Raw genomic sequence first — 24,337 nt, forward strand, 5'->3', positions numbered from 1 at the left:
GCTACTGTGGCTGCTGGCATTAAGATTTGGTCTGGCTAAAAGCTCAGGGGTGGTGTCACTATTACATGATTCTCTGGTACTTTGGGCATCAAACCACCTATATGTAGAGGGCGAAGCTATTGCCCTGCCAGCTGATGTACTGATGCCACAGCAGCAAGGGAGCAGTTGGCATTAAGGTCATGGTCTATCCAATTCCTTGTGCAGTGCCAAGAGCTAAGACATGCATAGGTACATGGGAATCTAACTGGACTCTCCACAATTACACTAGGAAAACAAAAGGGTTTCTCTGTGGCTGGTATGCAAATAAAGCCACATAAGGGGGTCAAATCACATGTGAGTTGCTATTCCTGGGTGGAGAACCCAGCCCCCATCAGGATCTTTGGAGACCATGGCAAGTACCTCCCAGGGCCTACTTTCTCTTACCAAAAGAAAAAAGAAATGTAGCAGTCAGAAAGCCATCGCTAATTGAGCTGCATATGGATAGGTGACCCTAACTAAGCTTTTGGAGCCATTACAAAATTGCTTAGAAAGCAAGTCAGAACTTGGGGGTGGTGGGAAACTGCTTTGTTGCCTGGACACTCTAAAAATTTGGGACATCTACCACTGGCCAGTTTTTGGCTATGGGGTGGGGGGTTAGACCCACATGGTATGACAGGAAAGAGAACAACAACAACAACAAAAAAAGCTCTTCACTACCCCCAATTTAATATGCACAAGGAGAAGAGAGATGTCTGCTTTAAAGCCACCCCTCAGGGCCAACCTAAATGTTGGGGTAAACTACCCCTTCCATAGTGTGACTGAGTGTGACTGATAACATTTTATACCTTGGCCTCTGATGCTGCTGGTCAAACTCACAAAGAACCATTGCCCTGGGTAATAGTTGCTTATGTTTAAATATTTCTGGTAAAGGCCTATAAGAGAATTCTATTTTCTAATATGGTTTGTTCTCTGGCACTCTGAAAAGCCAATACTAGGATTTTAGAGCTCTGTAAACTAACCCTTCTCTGTGAAAGAAGAAGAAGAAAATGAAGGAGGAGGAGAAGGAGGAGGAGGAGGAGGAGGAGGAGGAGGAGGAGGAGGAGGAGGAGGAGGAGGAGGAGGAGAAGAAGAAGAAGAAGAAGAAGAAGAAGAAGAAGAAGAAGAAGAAGAAGAAGAAGAAGAAGAAAACAATAGTCCTCTTAAATAATCACCTGCACAAATCTATAGCAAAATATAGCTTCTACTAAGTAACTATAGCCATTTCATCTGTTAAGTTCATTGTTTTGATTTTTTTTATCAATTCACCAGGGCTGCATGTATATATTTTCTTTTCTGATTTATTTTTTTCTTTTGTCTAACTAGAGGCTTTCTAGATCTGTTTTTGTTTGTTTGCTTTCTCCTTCTGTCTTTACTCATCACCTATTCAAGGGTTAATTTCCTGTTTGGTATCCTAAGAAAAGGAATGAACAGTGGCTGGGATTTGTGTTTGCCTGACATGGGGAGACCAAGTGGCCACCTGGATCAATCTGATTCAGTGTCACCCGTGACTGGCACACTTCCCAAACATGGCCAACTGTACAGGTTTCCCCTATCTATATAATACAATAAAATCCATGACATGATGTGTTTTGGTTTCGAGAAGCTCTAGATCTGGCTTCATTCTGTGTAGTAAGTATCTGTAACTCTCTTTTCCCTTACCTAATGGTATTGTTTGTTATCTGTGTATTAATAAATGAGAAATAAATTTCTCATAACATTTAAAGAAAATAAAATCATATGCCTCTTAGTTCATATGACTCAAACTTAACAACTGAATAAATTTAAGATTTGGTCATGAGATTAAAAATATCCTCAAAATTATTAACATGTCTTTTTCCAGGGTAAATAGTCAAGATTATATGTGTCTCTGTAGTATATTTTCAAATACAATATTCATTGCTTTTAAAGTTTTTTTTTCTCTTTTGGCAGGAAAAATGTTTTAAGACACTAATAAAACTTATCTGATGTTTTAAATTTTCAGGGAAAATCTATGATTTAATTATTAAATTAAATTGGGAGCTGGGCATGGTGGTGCACTCTTGTAATCTCTGCATTTGGGAAGCTGAGACAGAAAGATCCGAGTTCATGAACAGCTTCAGCTACTTAGTGAGGCCCTTTGCAACTCAGTGAGACCCTGTTTCAAAGTAAAGAATAAAAACTAGGTCTGGGGGTATAGTTTGAAGGTAGAATGCCCTGTGTTTCATCCCCAGTACTGCAAAAAATAGATAGATAGATAGATAGATAGATAGATAGGTAGATAGAGTAAATATAAAGTATAATTAATACCTTAAAATATTTTTGGATTCTGCCAGGCATGGTGGTGCACGTTTGTAATCCCCATGCATGGGAGGCAGAGACAGGAGGATCGTGCAGGTTTGAAGCCAGCCAGCCGCGCTGGCTTAAGAGACCTTGTTTCCAAATAAAAATATAAAATGATCTGGGAGTATAGCCTGGAGGTAGAAGGGTTCCATCCCCAGTACCACCAAAAAAAAAAAAAAAAAAAAAAAAGAAAAAGAAAAGAAAAGAAAAGAAATATTTTTGGATTCTTATGATCTACAATAATACTTGGGCCCATTAAATGGGCATCAAAATTGTTGGTATATCGGAAAATAATACTGTGGGATGGCTTTATTTAGGGGTATTTACTAAAAGACAAAAAAAGGTTGCTGGAATTCAGGGTTCAGAGCAATGTGTAATTTTGTGTATATTACTATCTATTTTGTGTATATTACTAATGGATAGAAAGCTATCCATTCTTTTCCGTGAGCAGACTAAGGACACTTCTCTTTGGCAACAAAGAGATGTCAAAGGTCAGCAGCAATATGTGCTGCAGCTACCACCAATATGTGACTGGTGTTTGAAACAAGTCCTGGCTGTAGGTCTCACTGGCAATCACCACAGGAACATATGCATATGTGAACAATGGTCAAAATAATTACTAGCTCTACATCTTGCTGGTAACCATGAATAAATCCAGTACACTCAATCCACAACTATGCACAGATGGGAATTAGGTTCAGGAGCTGAATATCTTGCTTTTGAGCAATTAGACAATAAAGGAAGTTAAAAGGATGCTTTTTTCATACTAGTCTTTCAGACAGGAAATTCCTTATCTGCAAGGCCACTAGCACTTTCTTAAATTATGTCTTATGGAAATAGAGATCCATTGATCCCCAGGCACTAACGAGAATGTGTAGTATTTTTGTATGCCTGAGTTTGGTAGTATAGATTGAAGACAGAGAGGACAGCCACCAGAGAGAAATGTAAAAAAATAATACTATCTTGCAGCTGGATCTGTTTTGCAAGAGGAAAGTAAATGGTTTAAAATTCCTGTTAAGAAAAAATCCAAAGCTATGCCAAAAAGAAAAATTACATGTGGCCCTTCTGGACATACTAACAGATAAAAAATTTCCTCATCACCAGAGCTCAAAAGATAAAAATAAGTATTAAGACTTTTTAAAGTCATATTAAATGCATTAACTCAATATTTAAGACAATCAGGTTTTCTTAAGATATTGATCTACCTGCTTTTGGTAAAATTTTACAAAAACAAGCCTAGAGAGAAAATTTTACATTTTATTAAGACAATTTTCTGTTTCCTGCTACCTCTGATTTCTATATCTAAAACAACAGTATTTTAGATACCTGCATTCCCAAAATATACAGGACTCCTAAAATATAAAACTTAAGAAAACATTTTATCAAGCTAATGACATCTAAACAAAACTGGGAAAAGTTACAGCCTTTTCATATTTATATGTTTCTAACTGCATTATGTCTATCTTCTTTATGCAAAAATTCAAATGAGATTTGTTTTGTTTCTAATATTTCTGTTTTGTGTTTTTCTTATAAAATTGTGAAACTGTTGTTAACATTTAATAAACATACAATACTCAAACAGCGTTTTAAGATGAGAGCTGTCACCTGCAAGACAGCTTAAAAGGATTAGTGATACAGACCTTCTGGGTATTCAACAACTGGGACTTAAAAAAATAATCAGGAAATAAAACAGCTGAGAAAGAATAGCCAATATGTTGGGCTTAGCCCTCCAACATCAAATAGAACCCGGGGGAAAAATAGGACCTTGCTAATGGGGCCCTGCAATTCTGATAAATCATCTGACCCAGTTATGGGAATCTGCCAGCATACATTCTGCAAAAAAAGAGGTGGTCAAATGCCCCCTATCCTTTAAGGGAAGCCAAATGGACAGCAAGACCATCACTCATCCTGGCAGGTGACACAACTGGTGTCCCTAAGAATAATCCCAAGGAAACTTGATTGACCTTAATAGCAAAATAATGTTAGTAAAACTTATGTTTGCCCAATAGAAGGCTACCTGCTTGGTCTTGAACATGCAACAGAACAGTATACCCAGAGGCAAATGCTTTATTTCAGGGGTAACAAAAAGGAATTGTACCAAAGCTAACTTTAAACTTACAGAAAAAATAAGATATGATACCAATGCTCCAAACTTTTCTCCAGTTAAGTCCTTATAAGATGCTATAAAGGTAAACCTGTCACGCTTGAGATGTTACAGGACCACCAGACACTATAAAAAGTGAAGATTCCTATTCCTGTAAACTCCTGAAGGATCTGAGTCCTATTTAAAATCAGACAGAAAAAGCTGTTTAAGTTAAAGATAAAATTCTTGGTTTACAGATGACTCTACCAAATATGTAAAAGCAAAAAGACAAGCGGTCTCATAAAAAAAAATTGTATATTGTGCATTAGGCTTTTCACCAGAAGAACTTTTCAAATGTTATATATGATGACCCACAGTCTATTTCAATTGGGTTGGCTGCTTGGCCTCCATGTTAACAGACGAATGGTCTGAGGCAGAGTTATGGAGAAAAAACGTTATGGCAAGATATCTATCTGGGTTATGGTATAATGTACTCATGTATTAGTTTTTCATTTACTTGCCCACCAAACTACCATAAATGAATTTGAACACAGACAACCAAGCTCCCTGAGCCCTCCGGCTACAAATGAGAACAAAACCTCGTATGAAGGATTTCTTCTTTCACAGTCCTCCAGATCATCTACCCCCTGAGACACTGACTGAAACACTCTGACATCACCCCCTCCCGGCTCAAAACAGACCAGTCACGGCTCCATTTCATTAACAGCAGTTAGTCACTTCATCAGAGAGGGGACATGAGGCAGGGCAAAGGACTTAGGAACAGGAGGGATTAAAAAATGCCATCAGTATCACCTTCTGTGAGGTGAGGGGAGGTAAGAGACCAGTGGACGCTGAGAAACCTGGGTCTACCAGCCACAAGAGAACAATTCAAATTGAGGATTGAAATTGGTCAAGACACTGTTTCCCTGAGACTCAATTCTGACCAATCATAAAAGAGAAGATGGGGAACCCCAGTATGGTTTGAAAGCCCACCTCTCAAGAGCTTCAGTTGTTATTCTCTTTTGGGAACATCCCTCCTCCCTCTACAAGGTAGGGAGCTGCTTTTTTCTTCTGTCTTTCCTTTAATTAAAATAAACTTTCATATTTGTATACCCTTCATTAGTTAATTAGTGAAATATTTGCAAATTTTCTTGTCTAAGGAATATGTTTTTGGTGAAGCATCTCATGAAACTATGCTTTAATTAAATTTTTGAAAAAAATTTCCTAGTCAACCAGGTATATTATCAAATTATATTAGGACCACTAGGCATTAAATATCTCTATTGTATTAAAATGTCATGAGAATATTGGCTTTAGGTGACTTAGGTGTCCTGAGAAGTAAGATATTTAAGTAAGGAACTTCTCCTATAAAAGTTACAAAAATGTTAATTCTTTTGTTTTGCATAGTTCAACTAACACTATTTACTTCTGAGTTTTGAAAATCTATTATTAAGGGGTTTTGTATACTTAGGTAATATCCATATAATTACTTTTGCATGAATATGTTTTATTTTTATTTATTTATTTTTTTGTGTATGGTCCTGGGGTTCCTGGAAGCCCTTCTACCTCTGGGCTACACTCCCAGACCTATTTTATATTTTTATTTGGAAACAGGGTCTCTTAAGCCAGCGAGGCTGACTGATCCTCCTGTCTCCGCCTCCCAAGCACAGGGATTACAAGCATGCGCCACCACGCCCGGCTGCATGAATATGTTTTAAATGAAGAATGTTATTCTTCTAATACTCATTTTATAGTATGTTGATGAGTTAAACAAAAATGGTGCAATTAAGATGTGACATATAATAGCTGTCACAGGTCCACAGAGCTTTATGAAAGATGATTTAAAAAGCCAAAAATAATAAATAAATAAATAACAAGCTTTCTTGAAGACAACTTACTCAATAAAAGGTATATTGTTTACTTGATGTTCTAATTAGGTTTTCTTTGGAATTGTGGTTCAGGCAGAGTAGTTCTTTTTTTCCCAGGTACAAAAGAAAACTGCTTATTAATTGTTTTGAGATAATGAGAGAAATATCAATGTGGCATATTAGAAAAATCATTTCACTTAAAAAGTTATAAAACACTAAGATAAACTGAAACTGGGTAGAAAATATAACAGTACTTACTTTCATACGGTTAAAAGGAGTGTAGTCTGGAGGTAGAAGGGTTTCCAGGAACCCCAGTACCACCACCAAAAAAAAAAAAAAAAAAAGGTAATCTAATTCTAAGATTTAAAAGATCAATCTACAAATATTATTGATCTCTGTCCTTTATTAACTATTAAAATAGTCTTAAATTATTATTATTATTATTATTTTGGTGGTACTGGGGTTCCCAGGAAGCCTTCTACCTCTGGGCTACACTCCCTGACCTATTCTTTGTACTTTTTTATTTAGAAACAGGGTCTCTTTTAAGCCAGGGCGGCTGACTTGGAACCTGCATGATCCTCCTGTCTCCGCCTCCCAAGCGCGGGGATTACAAGTGTGCGCCACCGCCCGGCTTAAATTATTTTAAAAACTAAAAATGCCTTAAATGAACATCTCTTCCTTCTGTGGCTTCCTAGATTGGCAAATTAAAATGGCATGTCTTCTCATACCTAACTGTCTATATACTTGTTTTCTCATAACATTTTAAAAAATACATCAGAGAAGCGAATAGTTTTTATGTCCAACTTTAGGCATTCTATACATAGAGATAGGAGGTTTTATTTATTCCTATGGTTAATTTCATGACTAAGTCATTTTTAATTCTAATTGTTACATTTCCCCTTGTCACTACAATTTATTTTTCAAAATTGACAAGGCAGATGTGATTCCAGGTTATATATTATTTATACAAAAGTAGCCAGGCATGGTGGCGTATTCCAGTATTCAAGAGGCTGAGACAGGAGGACACAGTTTGCGGATAGCCTCAGCTACTACTTAGTGAGGCCCTTTGCAACTCAGAGAGACCCTGTTTCAAAATAAAGAATAAAAAATAGAGCTAGGGCTGTAGCTCAGAGGTAGAATGTCCTGGGCTCCATTCCCAGCACCGCAAACAACAACAACAACAAAAAAACCCCCAAATATCATCCCCCAAAGTGAGATAAAAAGGTCAGTTGGATATTTTTGGTATTTTAGATTCTAATTTTTCACAAGCAATGTTATTTTTAGATATAAATTATACATTTACATATATGTATATGTATATAAATTTTTCCAACATTAATAAATAGTAAGGCAAAATACATTATTTCAGCTACTTATAGGGATATCTAATATTCTCTCCTATAGTAAGACAGATCTACAGTAAGCAGTTTGAAACTGCCATGTAAATTATATTATCAACTGAATATATTGCTATATATATCATATATATATGAATATTTATTCATAATAATATTCATAAATATTCATATATATATATATATATCAGAAATCTTTTTACCATTCTAGTTAAGTGGATTTCTATAATTTTAATGGAGTAATCTCAGAGTCATGGTCAAAAATGTGGTTACAAAGTAGAAATGTCATTAAATGCATTTTCAAACCATACTAACATTTTATTAATATGTAATTAACACATAATAGAACAGGAATATATTATACATATTAATTTATAGAACTTTTTTGTGGTACTGGGGTTCCTGGAAGCCCTTCTACCTCACAGACCTACCTCCCAGACCTATTTTTATATTTTTATTTGGAAACAGGGTCTCTTAAGCCAGCACATCTGGCTTCGAACCTGTGTGATCCTCCTGTCTCCGCCTCCCAAGCAAGGGGATTACAAGCGTGAGCCACCACGCCCGGCCCTATAGAACATATTTTTGCTAGAGCACTATTCTTTGAATATAGGATCATTAGCTTCACAAATGTTCCTACTGTTTCTTTTATTCACATAGTTTTAATAGAGAAAGAAATTTTTAAATAGAGATACAGAAAATAAACTCAAATGAAAAAGGTATCTTTATTTAATACTATCGCAGCCCAATAGAACTCCAACCATACACACATTGTTTCATTTTCCTAAGCCAAATTTCTTTCATCTTTAAAGTAGAAGGTCTGCTAAGTAGTCCGCATTCATAGAAGTTTCATTGAGTTGGTTCAGAGGCAGGCCCAAGAATAAGAGGTTTGCTAAATTAGCGATTATAAGCTCTCAGTTAAATAACTACATTTGAGCTAAATAAGTATATTTTAATTTTTATCTGTTTCTTTATGTTTTTTATACTAGGTCTCTATACTTCATATCATTTGAAAAAAGAACTCATAATAATATTAAGGCGATCATAATATTCTCCTACACATCTTTCAGCATGGCCAACAAGGCCCCAGTCACTCCCTCCTCTAGCCAATTCTTAAGCTTTTGTTTAAAACAGGAAGCCCCAAAGCTGAGTTAATGTTTCCCCTGCGACACATTAAGCTAGCTAAAAATGAGATAGATTCCACAAAAGCAGTGCTCCTCACTTGTGACTCAAACCCACTGTGTGTAAAACAGCAATGTAGGCTCACATTGCATCACCCCATAGGAGTGGAGGGGCAAAGAGAATTAATGCAAACATGCTGATTTTGATGCTACATGCTATACTATGAATAGTAGAGTTATTTTTCTCTGACCCAAGAGTCTCAAGTCTACTTTTGGAATATATGAAATAGTAATAGGATAACTTATTATCCTTAAGTTGGACAAAGTCAAATCCCAGGCCAGAAAGAACACTATTACTAGACACTTTTGCAAAGATTTACATAAATATTCAATATATTTAAATATTAAACACAGCCTAATGAAAATAGCATGTTACTGACACTATGAACCCAACATGTAAATCTTTAGTATAAACTAAAGACTTCAGAAAAGTAAACTACATTTTAATATAAATTTGTTACTAAATAAAGATAGCACTACAAATCAGAGAAAAGAGGATGGATTATTTAATAAATGATTTAAGACCAAGCATCTATGCATTTTGAATAAACAAAATTAGACCTTCACTTAACACTACATCAGAAAAATAGATTTACAGATAGAGATCCGAATTAAAAAAAATAAAACAACAGGTGTTTAGAAAAATTATGTGGAAAACAGTGTGAAGGATCCTCAGAAGAATGGGAACAAACCTACCATATAATCCAGCAATACCACTGCTGGGTATATACTCAAAAGATTAGAAACCAAACTACCAAACTAATGCATGTATATCTATGTTCATATCCTTATAATTCACAATTGCCAAACTATGGACCAGCCAAGATGTCCATCAGCAGATGAAAGGATTACAAAACTATGGGATATGTACACGATGAAATTTTACTCAGCCATAAAGAAGAACAAAATTACATAATTTACAGGGAAATGGATGGAACTGGAAAACATTATACTAAATGAGATCAGTCAGTCACAAAAAGTAAAAAACTGATGTTCTCCTTAATATGTGGAAGATAAGCCAGAAAGGAAGGGAAGGGGAGGAAGAAGGCTGAGGTTTATTAATGGAAAAGCTATATTCAAATATGTGTATACATGTGAGTATAACATTGTTAACCTGGACACTCGTGTTGGGAGGGAGGAAAAAAGGGAAGCGGGGATGGGCACCAAGCACTGTGTAAATATATGCCATTGTCAACATGATCCACATTATGATGTGAGACTACAGTACACCCATAAAAAATAAATAAAAATCAAAATAGAAAATATATGTGGAAGCTGGGAGAACAGGGTTATAGGAGGAACTCTAGATGAAGAAGGAGAAATCATAGGTGAGAAATAAGGAGGCCTAAATGGGGGTAACAGGAGGGGAGAAGAGGGAAATTCCCTAATGTACATAATTTACATTCACAAACATATCGAAGTCAATCACTAAGCCAAACGAGAGAAGCAGTGAGGTGGGGAGGGAATGGGGTGGTATTTGGAGAAGGGCTAAATGAGTGATGTGTGCATGTATGTATGCCTCTACCATCTTGTGTTTCATTAAGATGTATTACTAAAATGCACATAAAATTTTAAAAAATTATGGAAAGCTGTTCTTATAAATAAATGTGAAAAAGGCCTTCCTTTTGTAAAATAAATAATCACGAATATATTAAAAGATCTGTTTGCATAAAAATAAAATAACCCATATGAATGAAATTTCACAAAGAATATTAATAGCAACTAGTAAATAAAAAAAATCATTTCAAGATAGATTGACAGAGAACCCAATTTTCTAAAATATAAAAAATACACAGACTTTCTCCAATAACAACAAAACATCAATGAGTATAAATGGGCAATTTTGAAAGGAGATATATTAATGTTTATGAACTATAATACTGATAAAATTTATGTGATGTTTACTTCCAAAATATAAAAATGTAGCCGGGCGTGGTGACGCACACTTGTAATCCCGGCGCTTGGGAGACGGAGACAGGAGGATTTGGCAGGTTTGTAGTATACACACACACACACACACACACACACACACACACACATATATATACACACACTTATATATATATACACACACATATATATCATATATATACATATATATACATATCGTATATATACACATACACATATATTTATATATGTAAATTTATGCAATAATATTATTTCTGATTCATGAAACTGATAAATATGAAATAAAATGTAGGAAAGAAAGGACACTCATACATTGTTGACAGTACTGTGATTACAACCAAATTTTCTTTTTTGTGTGTGTGTAGTACTGGGGATGAAACCCAGGGGAATACCGGTCTACACCCCCAGCCCTATTTTTTATTCTTTATTTTTATTTTTATTTGAAACAGGGTCTCAACTGAGTTGCAGAGGACCTCACTGAGTAGCTGAGACTGTCCATAAATCATGATCATCATATCAGCCTCCCAGATGCTGGGATTACAATCGTGCACCACCACATCAAGCTTTACTATCAATTTTTAACAAAGTAATATGAAAGTTTTAATACAATTTAAAACCTCATTTGTCTTGATTTTACACATTCATTTCAAGGAACTTATCTAAAACATAAAAACCTAATGTAGAATATACAAATAAGATATTTTACTGCAGCTTTGTCTATGTAGTAAAAGGAACTAGAAATACTTTCCATTTCTCAGTTTTTATGAAGACAATGTATGTCAGTACTATGAGATATTATGCAACTACTTACACATTACTAGGAGAAGAAACTAAGTCAATGAGTGTTCACTTTAGAATGCCAAATGTTTATCACTTAGTGAAAAGAATAAGTCAAGCCGGGCATGGTGGCGCATGCTTGTAATCCCCATGCTTGGGAGGCAGAGACAGAAGGATGACGTAGGTTCGAAGCCAGCCTCGTTGGCTTAAGAGACCCTGTTTCCAAATAAAAAAGTATAAAATAGGTCTGGGAGTGTAGCCCGGAGGTAGAAGGGTTTCCAGGAACCCCAGTACCACCAAATAAATAAATAAATAAATAAATAAATAAATAAATAAATAAGTCAATGACCTTATATATAGTGATATCACATCCATTTCAAACTAATTTTTTTAAAAAACTAGTGTCAAAAACTTTTACCAACTTTTAAATACTTCCACATGTTATGTTTTTGGTATAATCATTATAAAAACAAGTAAAAAACAATAAGAAACATGTCTGAATAGATACTAAATCACTGACAGAAGCATATGGGGAAAAGTAGCTATTCATTTATTTTTAGACACTTCACAATTCTATAGACTGTAATAAGGAAGAATACTACTTTTGTAATTCAAATTCTTGGAACAAAGCTATAAAATTAAAGTGAATAGCCATGAAGAAAAGAAAGGGAAAATATAAAATACTGAACCAGACAGTATATTCAATTTCTAACATTTTGTATTTCTGAGTCTTTGAGCAGCAATTGATCCAAAAGTTAAAACTCTTCACCCAAACCCACAGGGAGTTTAAAAATAGACTGAAATTTTCTGAAAAGAATAGATGCATCATTTGTAACCACAGGGATTATTAGATAGTATAGGATGTACTGATCTAAAGTTTGGTAGAGAGTGTGGCTATTATTTACTGGTGATTAGCAAGACCTAAGGACGCTGATCCTCAGGCCATGCATTTACAGTGTATCTCTTGACATTCAGAGTACTGAGATCTATCCACTTAGCAGAGAATGCAAAAACATCCAATAATCTTGTATAACATGAAAAGAACCATGGAAAAGATAATTAGGTTGCAATAATACAAGAATATTCATATTTGTCTTGTACAAAAATAATTTATATCCTACAGGGCTGCAAACTACAATGCATGCATATGCAATCAAAAAGTAAAATGACAGAAAGACAGTATTGACAGCAATTTTTAAGGAACAAATCCATATACAATGGTAATTGGACTTGGATGAATTCAGAAGGAGCCAAAGGAAACCTTACAGCCTTTCTTAATTTTAGAAATAGTAATTTCTATGCAAAAAGACAACAATTGGATCCATGGGACAAGGATAAAATCCTAAACAGGAAAACAAAAAGAATGAGAGCCCATAGCCAGTGAGAAAAATATATTATCATTTATATATCAATACAAAATTATTAATGAACTATTTTATATTTTTCTCACATTACAGTTTTAAAATCCAGTGTGAGGCCGGGCGTGGTGGCACACGCTTGTAATCCCCGTGCTTGGGAGGCAGAGACAGGAGGATCGCACAGGTTCAAAGCCGCGCTGGCTAAAGAGACCCTGTTTCCAAATAAAAAGTATAAACTAGGTCTAGGAGGAGTTGATCCGCTTGGGCTTCTACATACATTCTGCCATTTGGATCAGAAAAAGCAATTAGTATGAATAAGTAAATGGCCTTGTGATTTGTATTATAACAGAAATTATGGGTACATGGTGAAAATTTTAGGTAGGAATCATTTTTAAAGTTAATTTCATAGAATTAATAGTTGGCCTTTAGCAATCTGGGTTTTAAAAGAATGTTAAAATTCTAAATCATAAATAACTACTGTAAATTTTAATTTTAAATGACTTACAGATATTTTCTCAGGTTTATTGTAGATTTTCTGTTTAATTTTGTTTTAATCAAATGAACCATTTAAAAAGGTAAATTTTGCTGGGCGTGGTGGCACATACTTGTAATCCCCTATATGTGTGTGTGTGTATGTGTGTGTATATATATATATATATATATATATATATATATATTAGGTCTGGGAGTGTAGCCCAGAGGTAGAAGAGCTTCCAGGAACCCCAGTACCACCAAAATAAATAAATATATAAATAAATAAATAAATAATCCAGTGTGTATTTTATACTTAAAATATATTCCAGCAAGCCAGGCATAGTGGCACATGCTTCTAATTTCAGTAGTTGGGAGGTGAGACAGGAGAATCACAGATTTAGTCAACCTCAGCACACCTTAGTGAGGCCCTCAATTGTTTCAAAATAAAAAAAAAGAACAGAAGGCTGGGGATATAGTTCAGAGGTATAAGGTGCCTGGGTTCAATCTCTAGTACCAAAATATATTATGTTTCTTTCTTTTTTTATGGGATGTGTATGTGTCCCAGCAAGTACAATGGCAGACAACTATAATCCAGCTACTCAGGACACTGAACAGGAAGATTGCAATCTGCAGCCAGCCTGGGCAATTTAGTGAGACCCTGTCTCAAAGTAAACATTTTAGAAAAGGCTTGGAGATGTAACTCAGAGGTAGAGCACTTGCTTCCTATGCATGAGTCCCTAGGCTCAATCCCCAGTACTACAACAAACCTACACAATCCTAACTGGCCACAATGATCATAAGCATGTGTGGCCAGTGACTATTACTCCAGATAGTGTGTCTCTAGGAGAAAAAGATCACATATGCAAAATTGAGTTCGAATGTAAGTTGAAACAGCTACAGAGCACCAGTATAAGTTCTACATTCCCAGAAATTCCACATCTAGGGATATAACAAAGGTACTACCCCTACCACCAATGGAACACTAAGACAGATATTTGTAATGCTCATGGAGTAAAGTCTTTGCATGCATTGTTATAAATACAATACTTTTTGCCATTTGAAGATACTCGCTGTCATTATAAACGAAGGCAGGGACACCATTTTAGTATTGAGCCCTATGCTGTTATCTATCACTATTGACCACTGATGGACTTATCTGAAAAGAAAATTTGCACAGTTGTTGGCCTCTGCATCTGCCCATTCTTCTAAATTCATCAGTGTAACAAAAGTCATCATTATTTCAGGGTCCCCAACTGTTAGCTGGATTTGATGCCATTTGTCTATACATTTGTTGGTACTAAAGTCCATTGACATGATTTATAAGTGAGAGAGTCAGTGGAATTGATATAGAGTGACTAGTCACATGAATAAACTTATAGTTCCAGAGGATATTTAAATATAGTAAGGAAAGCACTGACAACTTCTGAATTAAATTTTTATGGCTTATTAACTCTACTTCTCTGAATTTTCCCCCTAATCTCCAAAATAGGGATAAAACCAACTTCACAAGAGTGGTGGGGAGAAAACTACCTGTCACAGTGCATCTCACAGAGGCCTCCTCCAAACACAGCCACATGAGAAGCATGACTGATGTCAATTTACCTTTCTGAACACGGCTCAATGTTTTGTAGGCATCATGAGTAAAGGTGTCTGTTACATTGAATGTCGAAAATAAAGACCTTGCAGTAAGCAAAGCAATACTGGCAAAGAAAATAACATATTTTTAGACTTCTACAATAACAAACACTATTTTTAATGATATTTTTCACATTTGAAAAGTCTGGAGTGAGAAAAAAAATTCCATGCACGACTGGGGACAGTGTTAACTACCATCATAACTCCAAAGAGAATTGCATATGCCACGCCAGGGACTTATCTTTGATTTACTAACTCTCGTATGAGTAATTTTTCCTTGGAAAACAGTTAAAATACAAATATTTATGCATCAAACAGTTCAGCTTGTTTATAATAAAACAATGACAATAACCAAAATTCTTTTTTCTTCTTCTTTTTTTTTTTTTTTTGCGGTGTTGAGGATGAAACCCAGGGGTATTTTACCTCTAAGCCGTATCCTCAGTCCTATTTTTCATTCTTTATTTTAAAACAGGGTCTCACTGAGTTGCAAAGGGCCTCACTAAGTAGCTGAGGCTGTGAACTTGGATCTTCCTGTCTTAGCCTCCCAAATGCTGGAATTACAAGCGTGTGCCACCAGGCCTGGCTTAACCTAAATTCTCGATAAAAGAATATATACAATAAAACCTAAATCCAGAGAATTAGGTAATACTTAATTATCTTAAATGATATATAAATTAACTAGTCACATGAAAAACTGTATATGTTGATCAACATACAGAACTACCATATAGAGTAGAATACTATGTAAAAATGCATAGAAAAATGAGAACTATTGGGAAATTGATTTTTCATTTAAAAATTTTAATCAAAAATATATCAATTTAAATCCATATTTAAATACCTTAACTAAATATTACTTGATATAAATAAGATCAAATTTTTCCTAAAACTTAATTACTGTTTTTCCAACAGTCATGGTTAGAAATTTCATGTCAGTCAAAAAGTATCATCAGGGTATTGGTCTTTGCCAAGGTTGCAAGAAATTCTCACATAATTCAGATTCCCATTTATGTAATTCTTTTGAAAATGATTAGTATAAATCTTTTCTCTTAACTGTCTTGTGACCATTCTTTTGGCTTTTAATTTAGTGTGTGTGTGTGTGTGTGTGTGTGTGTGTGTGTGTATGTATATGTGTGTGTGTAACTACCTATGTGATCTTAAAAGCTTTTTAGTATTAGATATGCTTCTTAAAGAACTAATTAATGTTCATGAAAGAGGATATATTATGTTTGCCAAGCCAAGAAATGCAGCACATCCCCCATCTGCACATATTTAATGAAAAATGCAGAAGCCACTCAAGCTAGAGAGTAAGATGTGAAGGGATCTCAGTCACACCACTGGGTCTTAATCAGCCCCAAAGGCTCATTTGTTGCCTAGAGACAAATATATGCTAGCTATTTCTACATCATTTAGGCCAGGCATAATCATCTTGATAAGGGAGCATAATTATGACTCTAGGACTTCCTGAAACAAGAGGAAATGTTTCATTTTAAGTTTTAGTCTCACCGTAAAAACTTACTTTTATAAAAGGTGGTAAAAACAATAAAATTCATACCCACTGAGTTATTTTGGGTCCTTCTTCACTTGAACTAAAACAGAATGACTAAAATTCATTAGATAAATTCATTGCCAACTTAGGCTGTTTTTCTTAAGATGCTTCCAGATTCTGTAAGACTAGCTTTTTCGGAAAGCCTGACTGCCACTTTTAAAACTCCTTCCAAAACAAATTATTCCCTTACTTGGCGGAAATAAAAGCCCAAAAGAACTGTCTCTTGTTATCAGAGGTTAACAGACTACAGCACCATTTATATAAACTTGGCATCAAACAGTTAAACAGTGAAGCCTGGGTGGAAGTCTGGCTACATTCCAGGGCCAGTAGCAATGGCAGCCCTTGGCACTCCTTAGGCCAGGCATAAAGCAAGATGCTGCTCACAAGGGCCCTGAAACAACCTTGGAGACAGGTGTGTTTGATTAATGGGTGGGAGAGGAGATACACTGTCTGTAGCTCTACAACCCATGGCAAACTCTAAAGAACTCTTTTCACCACAGAGGAACAGAACAGCTAAAAGTCTGGGGGCGGTGTGGCACCAGCAGGGGAGATGTCTTGCCTTGGTGACTAGTACAAGAAAAGCAGAGGCTTACAATACAGTTACATATGCACTATCAGAAAAAAAATGGAAATAACTGGATTCTTTCTTGAGGAATACTTCAGGCACAAAAGGCGTAGGATTTTCAGAATATCCTCTCTGAAATGAACATGAAAGCTCAGTAATCAGTCCAGAGAAAACACTGGATCTCATGGAAAATATCACAAGCAGAAGGAAGAAAGCATAGGAACAAATTAGGAACAAGGAGGAAATGCTTTCCTAACTCCTAAATGAAGGAATTAAGGATTTTTTTTCAGCATAAACACTGGAATTGTACCACAAATTAAGCTTAAGAATAACATTTGGCATTGGTTGGAGACACACACACACACACACACACACACACACACACACGTAAACACATCGTGCCATTCTTTTCAGTTCACCTCCTCTGCCATTCCTCCAAAGTCCTTTGGAGTAATAACAATAATAGATACCATCTGAACATGGATTAATTCAAGTGACCTTCCTTCACTGCCTTGATTCCTGAGCAGCCATGGAGTTTACCAGAAGCATAGGCCTTATCCTAACAGAAAACATAATGCAAACTAGCAGTCAAGGTGAGCAAGAAATGCTAGTCACTTTTTTAATACCAGGTTTTCTTCTGTACTGAAATACAATTTTAAAAACTCAATGACCTTATTCAGAGAAAAATAATTTGAACAATGACATCTTCTAGATCTCACTGGTCATATTAAAAATGGGACCTCACTCCTCAGTTACTTAGTGAGGACCTCTGCAACTCAGTGAGACCCTGTTTCAAAATGAAGAATAAAAAAACTAGGGCTGGGTGTGTCGCTCGGAGGTAGAAGGATCCTGGATTTCATCCCTAGTGCTGCTAAAAATAAAAATAGGACCTCACTTAAAAGAAATCTCCTTCCCAAACTACTACCTCCAAACTATAATTTACCAGATCACAGAAAATGAAAGAATTCCCTGGAAAATTCATTGTCTCTCTACCCCAGAGGATCTCATTTCATTCTTGGCAGAACTCTAATAATCACAATAGTGATCCAAACATGCACATGAATATATGTACATATGCATATAGATGCATGCATATCTAAGTTAAAAAGTTATAATTCTTCCCTTCTACTGCACATAATTTATAGTGTTCAAAAACATACAAATTACAGTTTAGTTTTCAGTGGTGCAGTTTGTTTTAGTATTATTTCAATTAACTGCATTATGTTGATGTCAACAAGGCTACTCATTAAAGGATATAGATTTTTAGTATTAAAATAAATGCAACTATACTAGGGAGAAATTTTCCTCACCATGAATGCTTGACCAAAAGCTGTTCTAAAAAATATGAAAGAAGTTTAGCTCATAGAAGCACAGTTTGTAATAGCCAAAATATGTAAACAACTTGGTCTCCATCAAAAGATGAATGGATTGCAAAATAATGGGAAATACACACAATGGAATTCTACTCAGTTATAAAGAAGAACAAAATTATGTCATTCACAAGAAGATGGAAAGTCCTGGAAAACATTATGGCAAATGAGATCAGCCAAGCACTGAAAGAGAAGGGACATATGTTTTCTCTAAAATGCTCAAATTAGGGAGTATTGGGGAGACCAGAGGGAAAACCTCAGCAAAGCTAGAATGGAAGGGTAGGAGAGGAAGAAGGCTGAAGTTGAGTGATTGAGGAGCTACATTTGAATATGTGTAAAAGTATGAATGTAGCATGGTTAACCTGGACACTCGTTGGGAGGGGAGTGGAGAAAGTAGGGGGGAGGGAACCAAGCATTGTCTGAATGTATGCCATTTGCAATATGATCCACATAAAAAATTTTAAAAATTAAGTTAAAATTAACAGAGAAGCTTAAAATTTGCTTTTTGTTTTTGTATTGAATTCTAGACACTGTAATAATCACAGTTGGTACCACGGATGAAGTGCTGAGAGAAAAACAAAATTTACCTTTAGAATGGATCTTAGTATTTATCAAAACTAAAGAGAAAAATCTGCTCAAGTCTATACCGACGATGCTTTCATATGGTGCTATCTAGGTCAAAATGACCTAATGTACTTTTTAAAGTAAAAAGTTTCTATGATTTGTTCTTAAAATAATTATGTAATACACAAACATCACCAAAAACATATAAGCTTTAAAGCTTCTTTTATATAATATGCTAGAATCTATTCAATTTTTTCCACTCCAATGAAGTACAAAACCAAGAACAGTGGAATGAAAAGGCCACACATATTTTGATTTGTGTAAACACAATGAACAATTATTTTAACTCTCAAATGTTTATTTAAACATTGTTACTTATCTAAGATAGCAGTTATAGTTTAACCCCTAAGGCTCCCAACACCAAGTATTCTAACAATTCTAATATTCTCCTAATGCTTACAGATTCCTTCTTTTATAATTATAGTATCGGGTAGATATTTACCATCTGCTTTCTGGTCATTTACATCATGGAGAAAGTATTCTTGCCATCTCATAAAATACATCTACATATTAGCCACCCAAATCCATGTATCTTTTCCCTTTCCACAGTTCCTACTACACTACCGAACACAGTTCCTAGTATTCTGTTGGTGCCTGTTACTATCTCAAACAGAATTATAAAAAGCCTAAACATAATATGTTTGAATCACTATTTTTACTAGGCAACATTATTTACACAAAGTTCTTAACATATTTGGTAAAGTAACAGATTTCATATTGTTTAGGAATATGTGACTTATTAAAATCATTTTTAAAATAAAGAGACTAGAAGGATTAGAGAAAATAGCAACAGTATATTATAACTCTTATTTGGAGTTTCCACAAGAAAACCAAAAGAACTTTCCAAGGTTATCAGACTTTAAATTTATGAAGGATTGAGATTATTGTTATTTTATCAATTCATTCCATCTTCACGTGCTGTATTAACCCATAAAATACATGTAACATAAATTCCCAAGAGAATTTAAGTATGAAATTAAAATTTCTAAGATAGTAATATTGATTTGATATCCTCACCATAAATGTCTTTTTTGCTCAGAAATTCAAAATGTCTCAGAATAAAGTAGATACATTGATATCCATATATAATATCTACGTGTTGCTTACCTCAGTCAGGTGGGGTGTAGGATTAAATCCACAGAGATTACACACTTGTTCCTTGCATTCAGTGCAAGTATTGAAGTTAGGAGGATCTTGAGAGCCGATGTTGAGTTCTGTTTTGCACAGAGGACAGGTGGCTTTTGGTTTGGTGGCTTTCTCGAGCTTTTGCGGGAGGACGGCCTGTTGAGGCTCAGCTGTTGGTTTGCTATCCTTAACAGGTGGGGGTTTCTTGTCCATTTTTTCTGTTCTTTTGTCTGTTGGAGCTTGTTCAGCTTTGGGCTCTAATTTTTCAGCCACTGGAGGTTTTGTTTCCTTTTTCTCAGGTATAACCTTGGCAGGCGCTGGCAGTACAGGACCTGTGGACTTGGGTGGGCCCTGAGCAGCAGAGGGCTGTGAAGGAGGAGGCGCCTGTTTTGTTGGGGCTGCTGGCCCACCTTGTGACTGAGGCCCAGGCTGGCCTGCTGTGGAAATTAAGTTTGAGGCTTGACTGAAGATTGATGCTCCAAACCCGAAGAGTTTCCCAGTTACCGTTTCTTGAGGAGTTGTGGGCTGTGATCTGGGGGAGTCAGTAATACTTCCCAGATTCAGGCTGAAACGTCTTGACTGCTCCTGAGGCTTGGGGGGCTGTGGAGATGCTGGGGCAGTGGTTGGTCGTGGGGCAGGGGGTGTCGGCGACCCTTTTGGCACTGGTTTGGCATCTGGTTTAGGACTCATTTTGGTTGGTGTTTTCTTGGATTCTTCCTTCTTTGGAGCTGGATCTACTTGTTTTTGGTCCTTGCTCTCTGAACTAGGACAGGGCTGTGAGAGTATTTTTGAATCTGATGCAGGTCGGGGTATGGCTTTAGAATCAAATGGGATGACTTTTTCTCCTGTAGGGGGGAAACTCTGTGAGGGTTTGGTAGAGTCTGTTTTTATAGGAGGGGCTGTTTTAGCTGGAGCCTGAGGCTGTACTTGGGAGCTCAGGGCATCCGGTTTTGTTGTTGCTGAAGATGAAGATTCAATGTCTGTGGGTGGTTTCACCATCTTGGGTGGCTTTGGTTTCTCATCAGCCACAAGGGACTTGGCCTGCTCAGATGGAAGGACAGAAGGCTCTTTAGGAGGAGTTGGCTTGGACTCTGCCACAGGAAGCTGCTTGGCTGGCACTGGGGGAGAACCATGCAGGGTGGCTTGTTTCACTAGTGGTGGTGGTTTTTTAGACTCTGGTGCCTTTGAGATGTCCTGCTTGGGCACAGGATCCTTCTTTGGGGACATCTGCTGTGGCTGTGGTGATGACTTACTCACTGTTGCTGTAGGAGTAACAGGGGCAGTCTTCGGCTTGGGCTGGGGTGATGATGGAGTGGGAGCCAGGTCACCTCCTAGAGCTCTTTGCATCTGACAGTTTAAACAGAGCCATTCTTTCACCTAGAAATAATACAAAACAATGGTCACTCACATAAAAACACTGGGAAAGCATATAAATCTTCTCAAACCATGCCTCTTATCACTCCAAACTCTTTATTCAAAACATAACATATAAACCACCTACACTATTTTAATGAATGTATATTAAAATATAAAAAGTTCAACCACATACAAATATAACCAATGAACCTCAGAGATCAGAGCACACTGTGTATTAAGGAAAATAGAAGTAAAAAATTAAAATGTAGTTTTATGTTTTTCTAATGTTAGTTTTGTTATTCTTTATCTATAATTTATTCAAATTCTGACAACTCCCAGAAATAGAAAATTAAAAATGTTGACTAATTAGATTCTATTAATCCATTATGGTATGTATTTTCTATATTTCTGACTCATAAACAGTTTTTAGTTATACAATCCAGAGTAGGCTAGTCACATTCTGAAAACATTGCTAATTTTGTAAATTAGCAGAGAATTACTTCCCCCTTCAAGTTGACACACTCAAATCTGTGAAAACTAAAATTATTTACCATGCTAGGTTAGAAAGAGAATATTCTCTTCAATAAAAGTAATAAAAAAAATAGCGGCATCCCTAAAACTATCTTAAATAGCACAAGTTAACAAAAACAAGTTTCCTTAATACTTTTTTTATGCAGTACTAGAGATAGAACCCAGGTGCATTCTACCTCCAAGCTACACCTCCAACCCTATTTTTTATTCTTTATTTTAAAACCGAGTCTCACTGAGTTGCAAAGTGCTTCACTAAGTAGCTGAGTCTGTCCACGAACTGCGATCCTTTGGTCTCAGCCTCTCAAATGCTGGGATTACATGTGTGCGCTACCATGCCCGGCTTAAAATTTTTATGAATACACTTGCAAGAGCAATATAAGAAAACAGTGTACATATTTGGCAGTAATTTCTGTATGTGTGTGAGACAAAAAAGAGAAAAATGTGTACATTTGATATATATAAAATTTATGTGTATGTGTATATATGGAGAGGATATTTTATAATATACGCACAAACAATAACTTCCACTTCTTGAGGGAAGAAAATACCTGTATAAATATGCATGTGCCTACCCATCCAAACCTCCTATTACCAATGTCAATTCTGCTATTCTAGTATTATTTTTCTCATTTATTTTCTTCTATAGCTTTATATAATGATGTCATGCTTATACACCCAGACAAGATAAAAGAAGTAAAATATAATTAGACATCATTATCTATATGTACTGGAACTTTTTTCTAATAAATTATCTATTACATGATATATGTATCCATATTAACCAGTTTAAATACAAACTTCTAGGGTTCATAGCTTTTATTACCATTACTTGTTCTTATCCTTTTTTTAACAAGTGTCCAAGCCAAAGTAGATGAAAACTTAATCAATATTCATTCTTTTATTCAAATATTTAGAGGTCTTTCTACAGAGCATATGCCACTGAATACAGAACCAAAAATCTCTTTCCACATGGAGACTCGGATAAGAAACAAGTTCAATGTACAATACAATTTCAGAGTTTTTGTAGATACATGATAGGTATTGGAATAATTCCTTTCCTTCCTGCTAGTTTCTTTCTGTCTGTCTGTCTCTCTCTCTCTCTCTCTCTCTCTCTCTCTCTCTCTCTCTCTCTCTCTCTCTCTCTCTCTCATCTCTCTGTCTTTGAAAAATCTCCTTGGATGAATTTGGCTTAATCAGAAAAGTTGTGAGTTCCTTTGCAATGTGACCATGCAGCTTCATGCACATCTGGTCATTAGTTCCTAACTTCATTTGTGGTCAAGTACAAAATTAGACCACCACAACATATCTAGTAAGAGATGTATATCACCATTGGGAAACATTTTATACAGTCTTTATTTTAAAATAAAATAATATGGTGTAGTTTATAAAAGCACATAAACATATAGAGAGGTAGAAAAAAGGAAGCAGAAAGCATGAGTGGCTGTTCCTACACTGAGAATCCTGCTTTTCTCCTAACACACCCTTTTCATGAACAGACCTCACTGTCCTATCTTTTGTCCTTTTAATGACACCATTTTTTAACTCTGATAAACAACACATAAAAGATATTTGATCCTCCCATGTTATTTTTTGCTGCTAGAATATAGGTTGAAATTACTGTCTATATCTATCACAATATAAAAGGCTTTTTATCCTCTTAGGATTTTTTTTCTGAACTAGAGCCTCCTTTTTATTTAATTGTACTGGTCAAATCTGCTGCTGAATATAGAAATGATTTTACCTCATCATTTATCAACAGTCTTGTACTGAAAACAACAGCATTTCCAATCCCCTAAATGACAAAAAAATTTTAAAAATGTTTTCCTATATATTTTTATATACTGAAAAAATGAAAAAGAATACATCAGCCTCAGCATTAACACTGTAAACCACCTTCAACTTTGGTTAGGTAGAAAACACAGTAGTGATAGGACAATGGTCATCTCTCACACAAGTTAGAAATTTTACTGTCATATTTTGACTGACCCTTTAAGCATTACAGAAATTCACAAACATTTTTGAGCTGGTTTGAATTAAACAAATTAATTGAATATGTTTAACTATGCTCTTCAAGCTACAGCATCTCTTTGTTGACTCTGCCAATCCTAAGTGTTTACCCAGTCTGCACAGCAGGCTTCTATGTTTTCTGAATGGTTTCATGTGATTCTACCCATGGTATAAAGTATTCTACTCTATACCTTGCATCAATGATAATCTATCCCCATTTTGATTCAAACTAAA

The 24,337-nt window shown here is 35.6% G+C and overlaps 1 protein-coding gene across 2 annotated transcripts in view; it reads right to left on the minus strand.

Moving 5' to 3' along the window:
* The window catches only part of PCLO (piccolo presynaptic cytomatrix protein), a gene marked incomplete at both ends in the record, with an annotated part of 389,946 nt that overhangs the window by 339,352 nt on the left and 26,257 nt on the right, over positions 1 to 24,337 (minus strand). For both annotated transcript variants that reach the window (XM_080701058.1, XM_080701057.1), the window contains one exon: positions 20,192 to 21,586. In XM_080701058.1, coding sequence (XP_080557184.1) covers positions 20,192 to 21,586 — 1,395 coding nt within the window. The remainder of the gene's footprint in view (positions 1 to 20,191; positions 21,587 to 24,337) is intronic.

Source organism: Muscardinus avellanarius (assembly GCF_963383645.1).
Source record: "Muscardinus avellanarius genome assembly, chromosome: 9".
NCBI lineage: Eukaryota > Metazoa > Chordata > Mammalia > Rodentia > Gliridae > Muscardinus > Muscardinus avellanarius.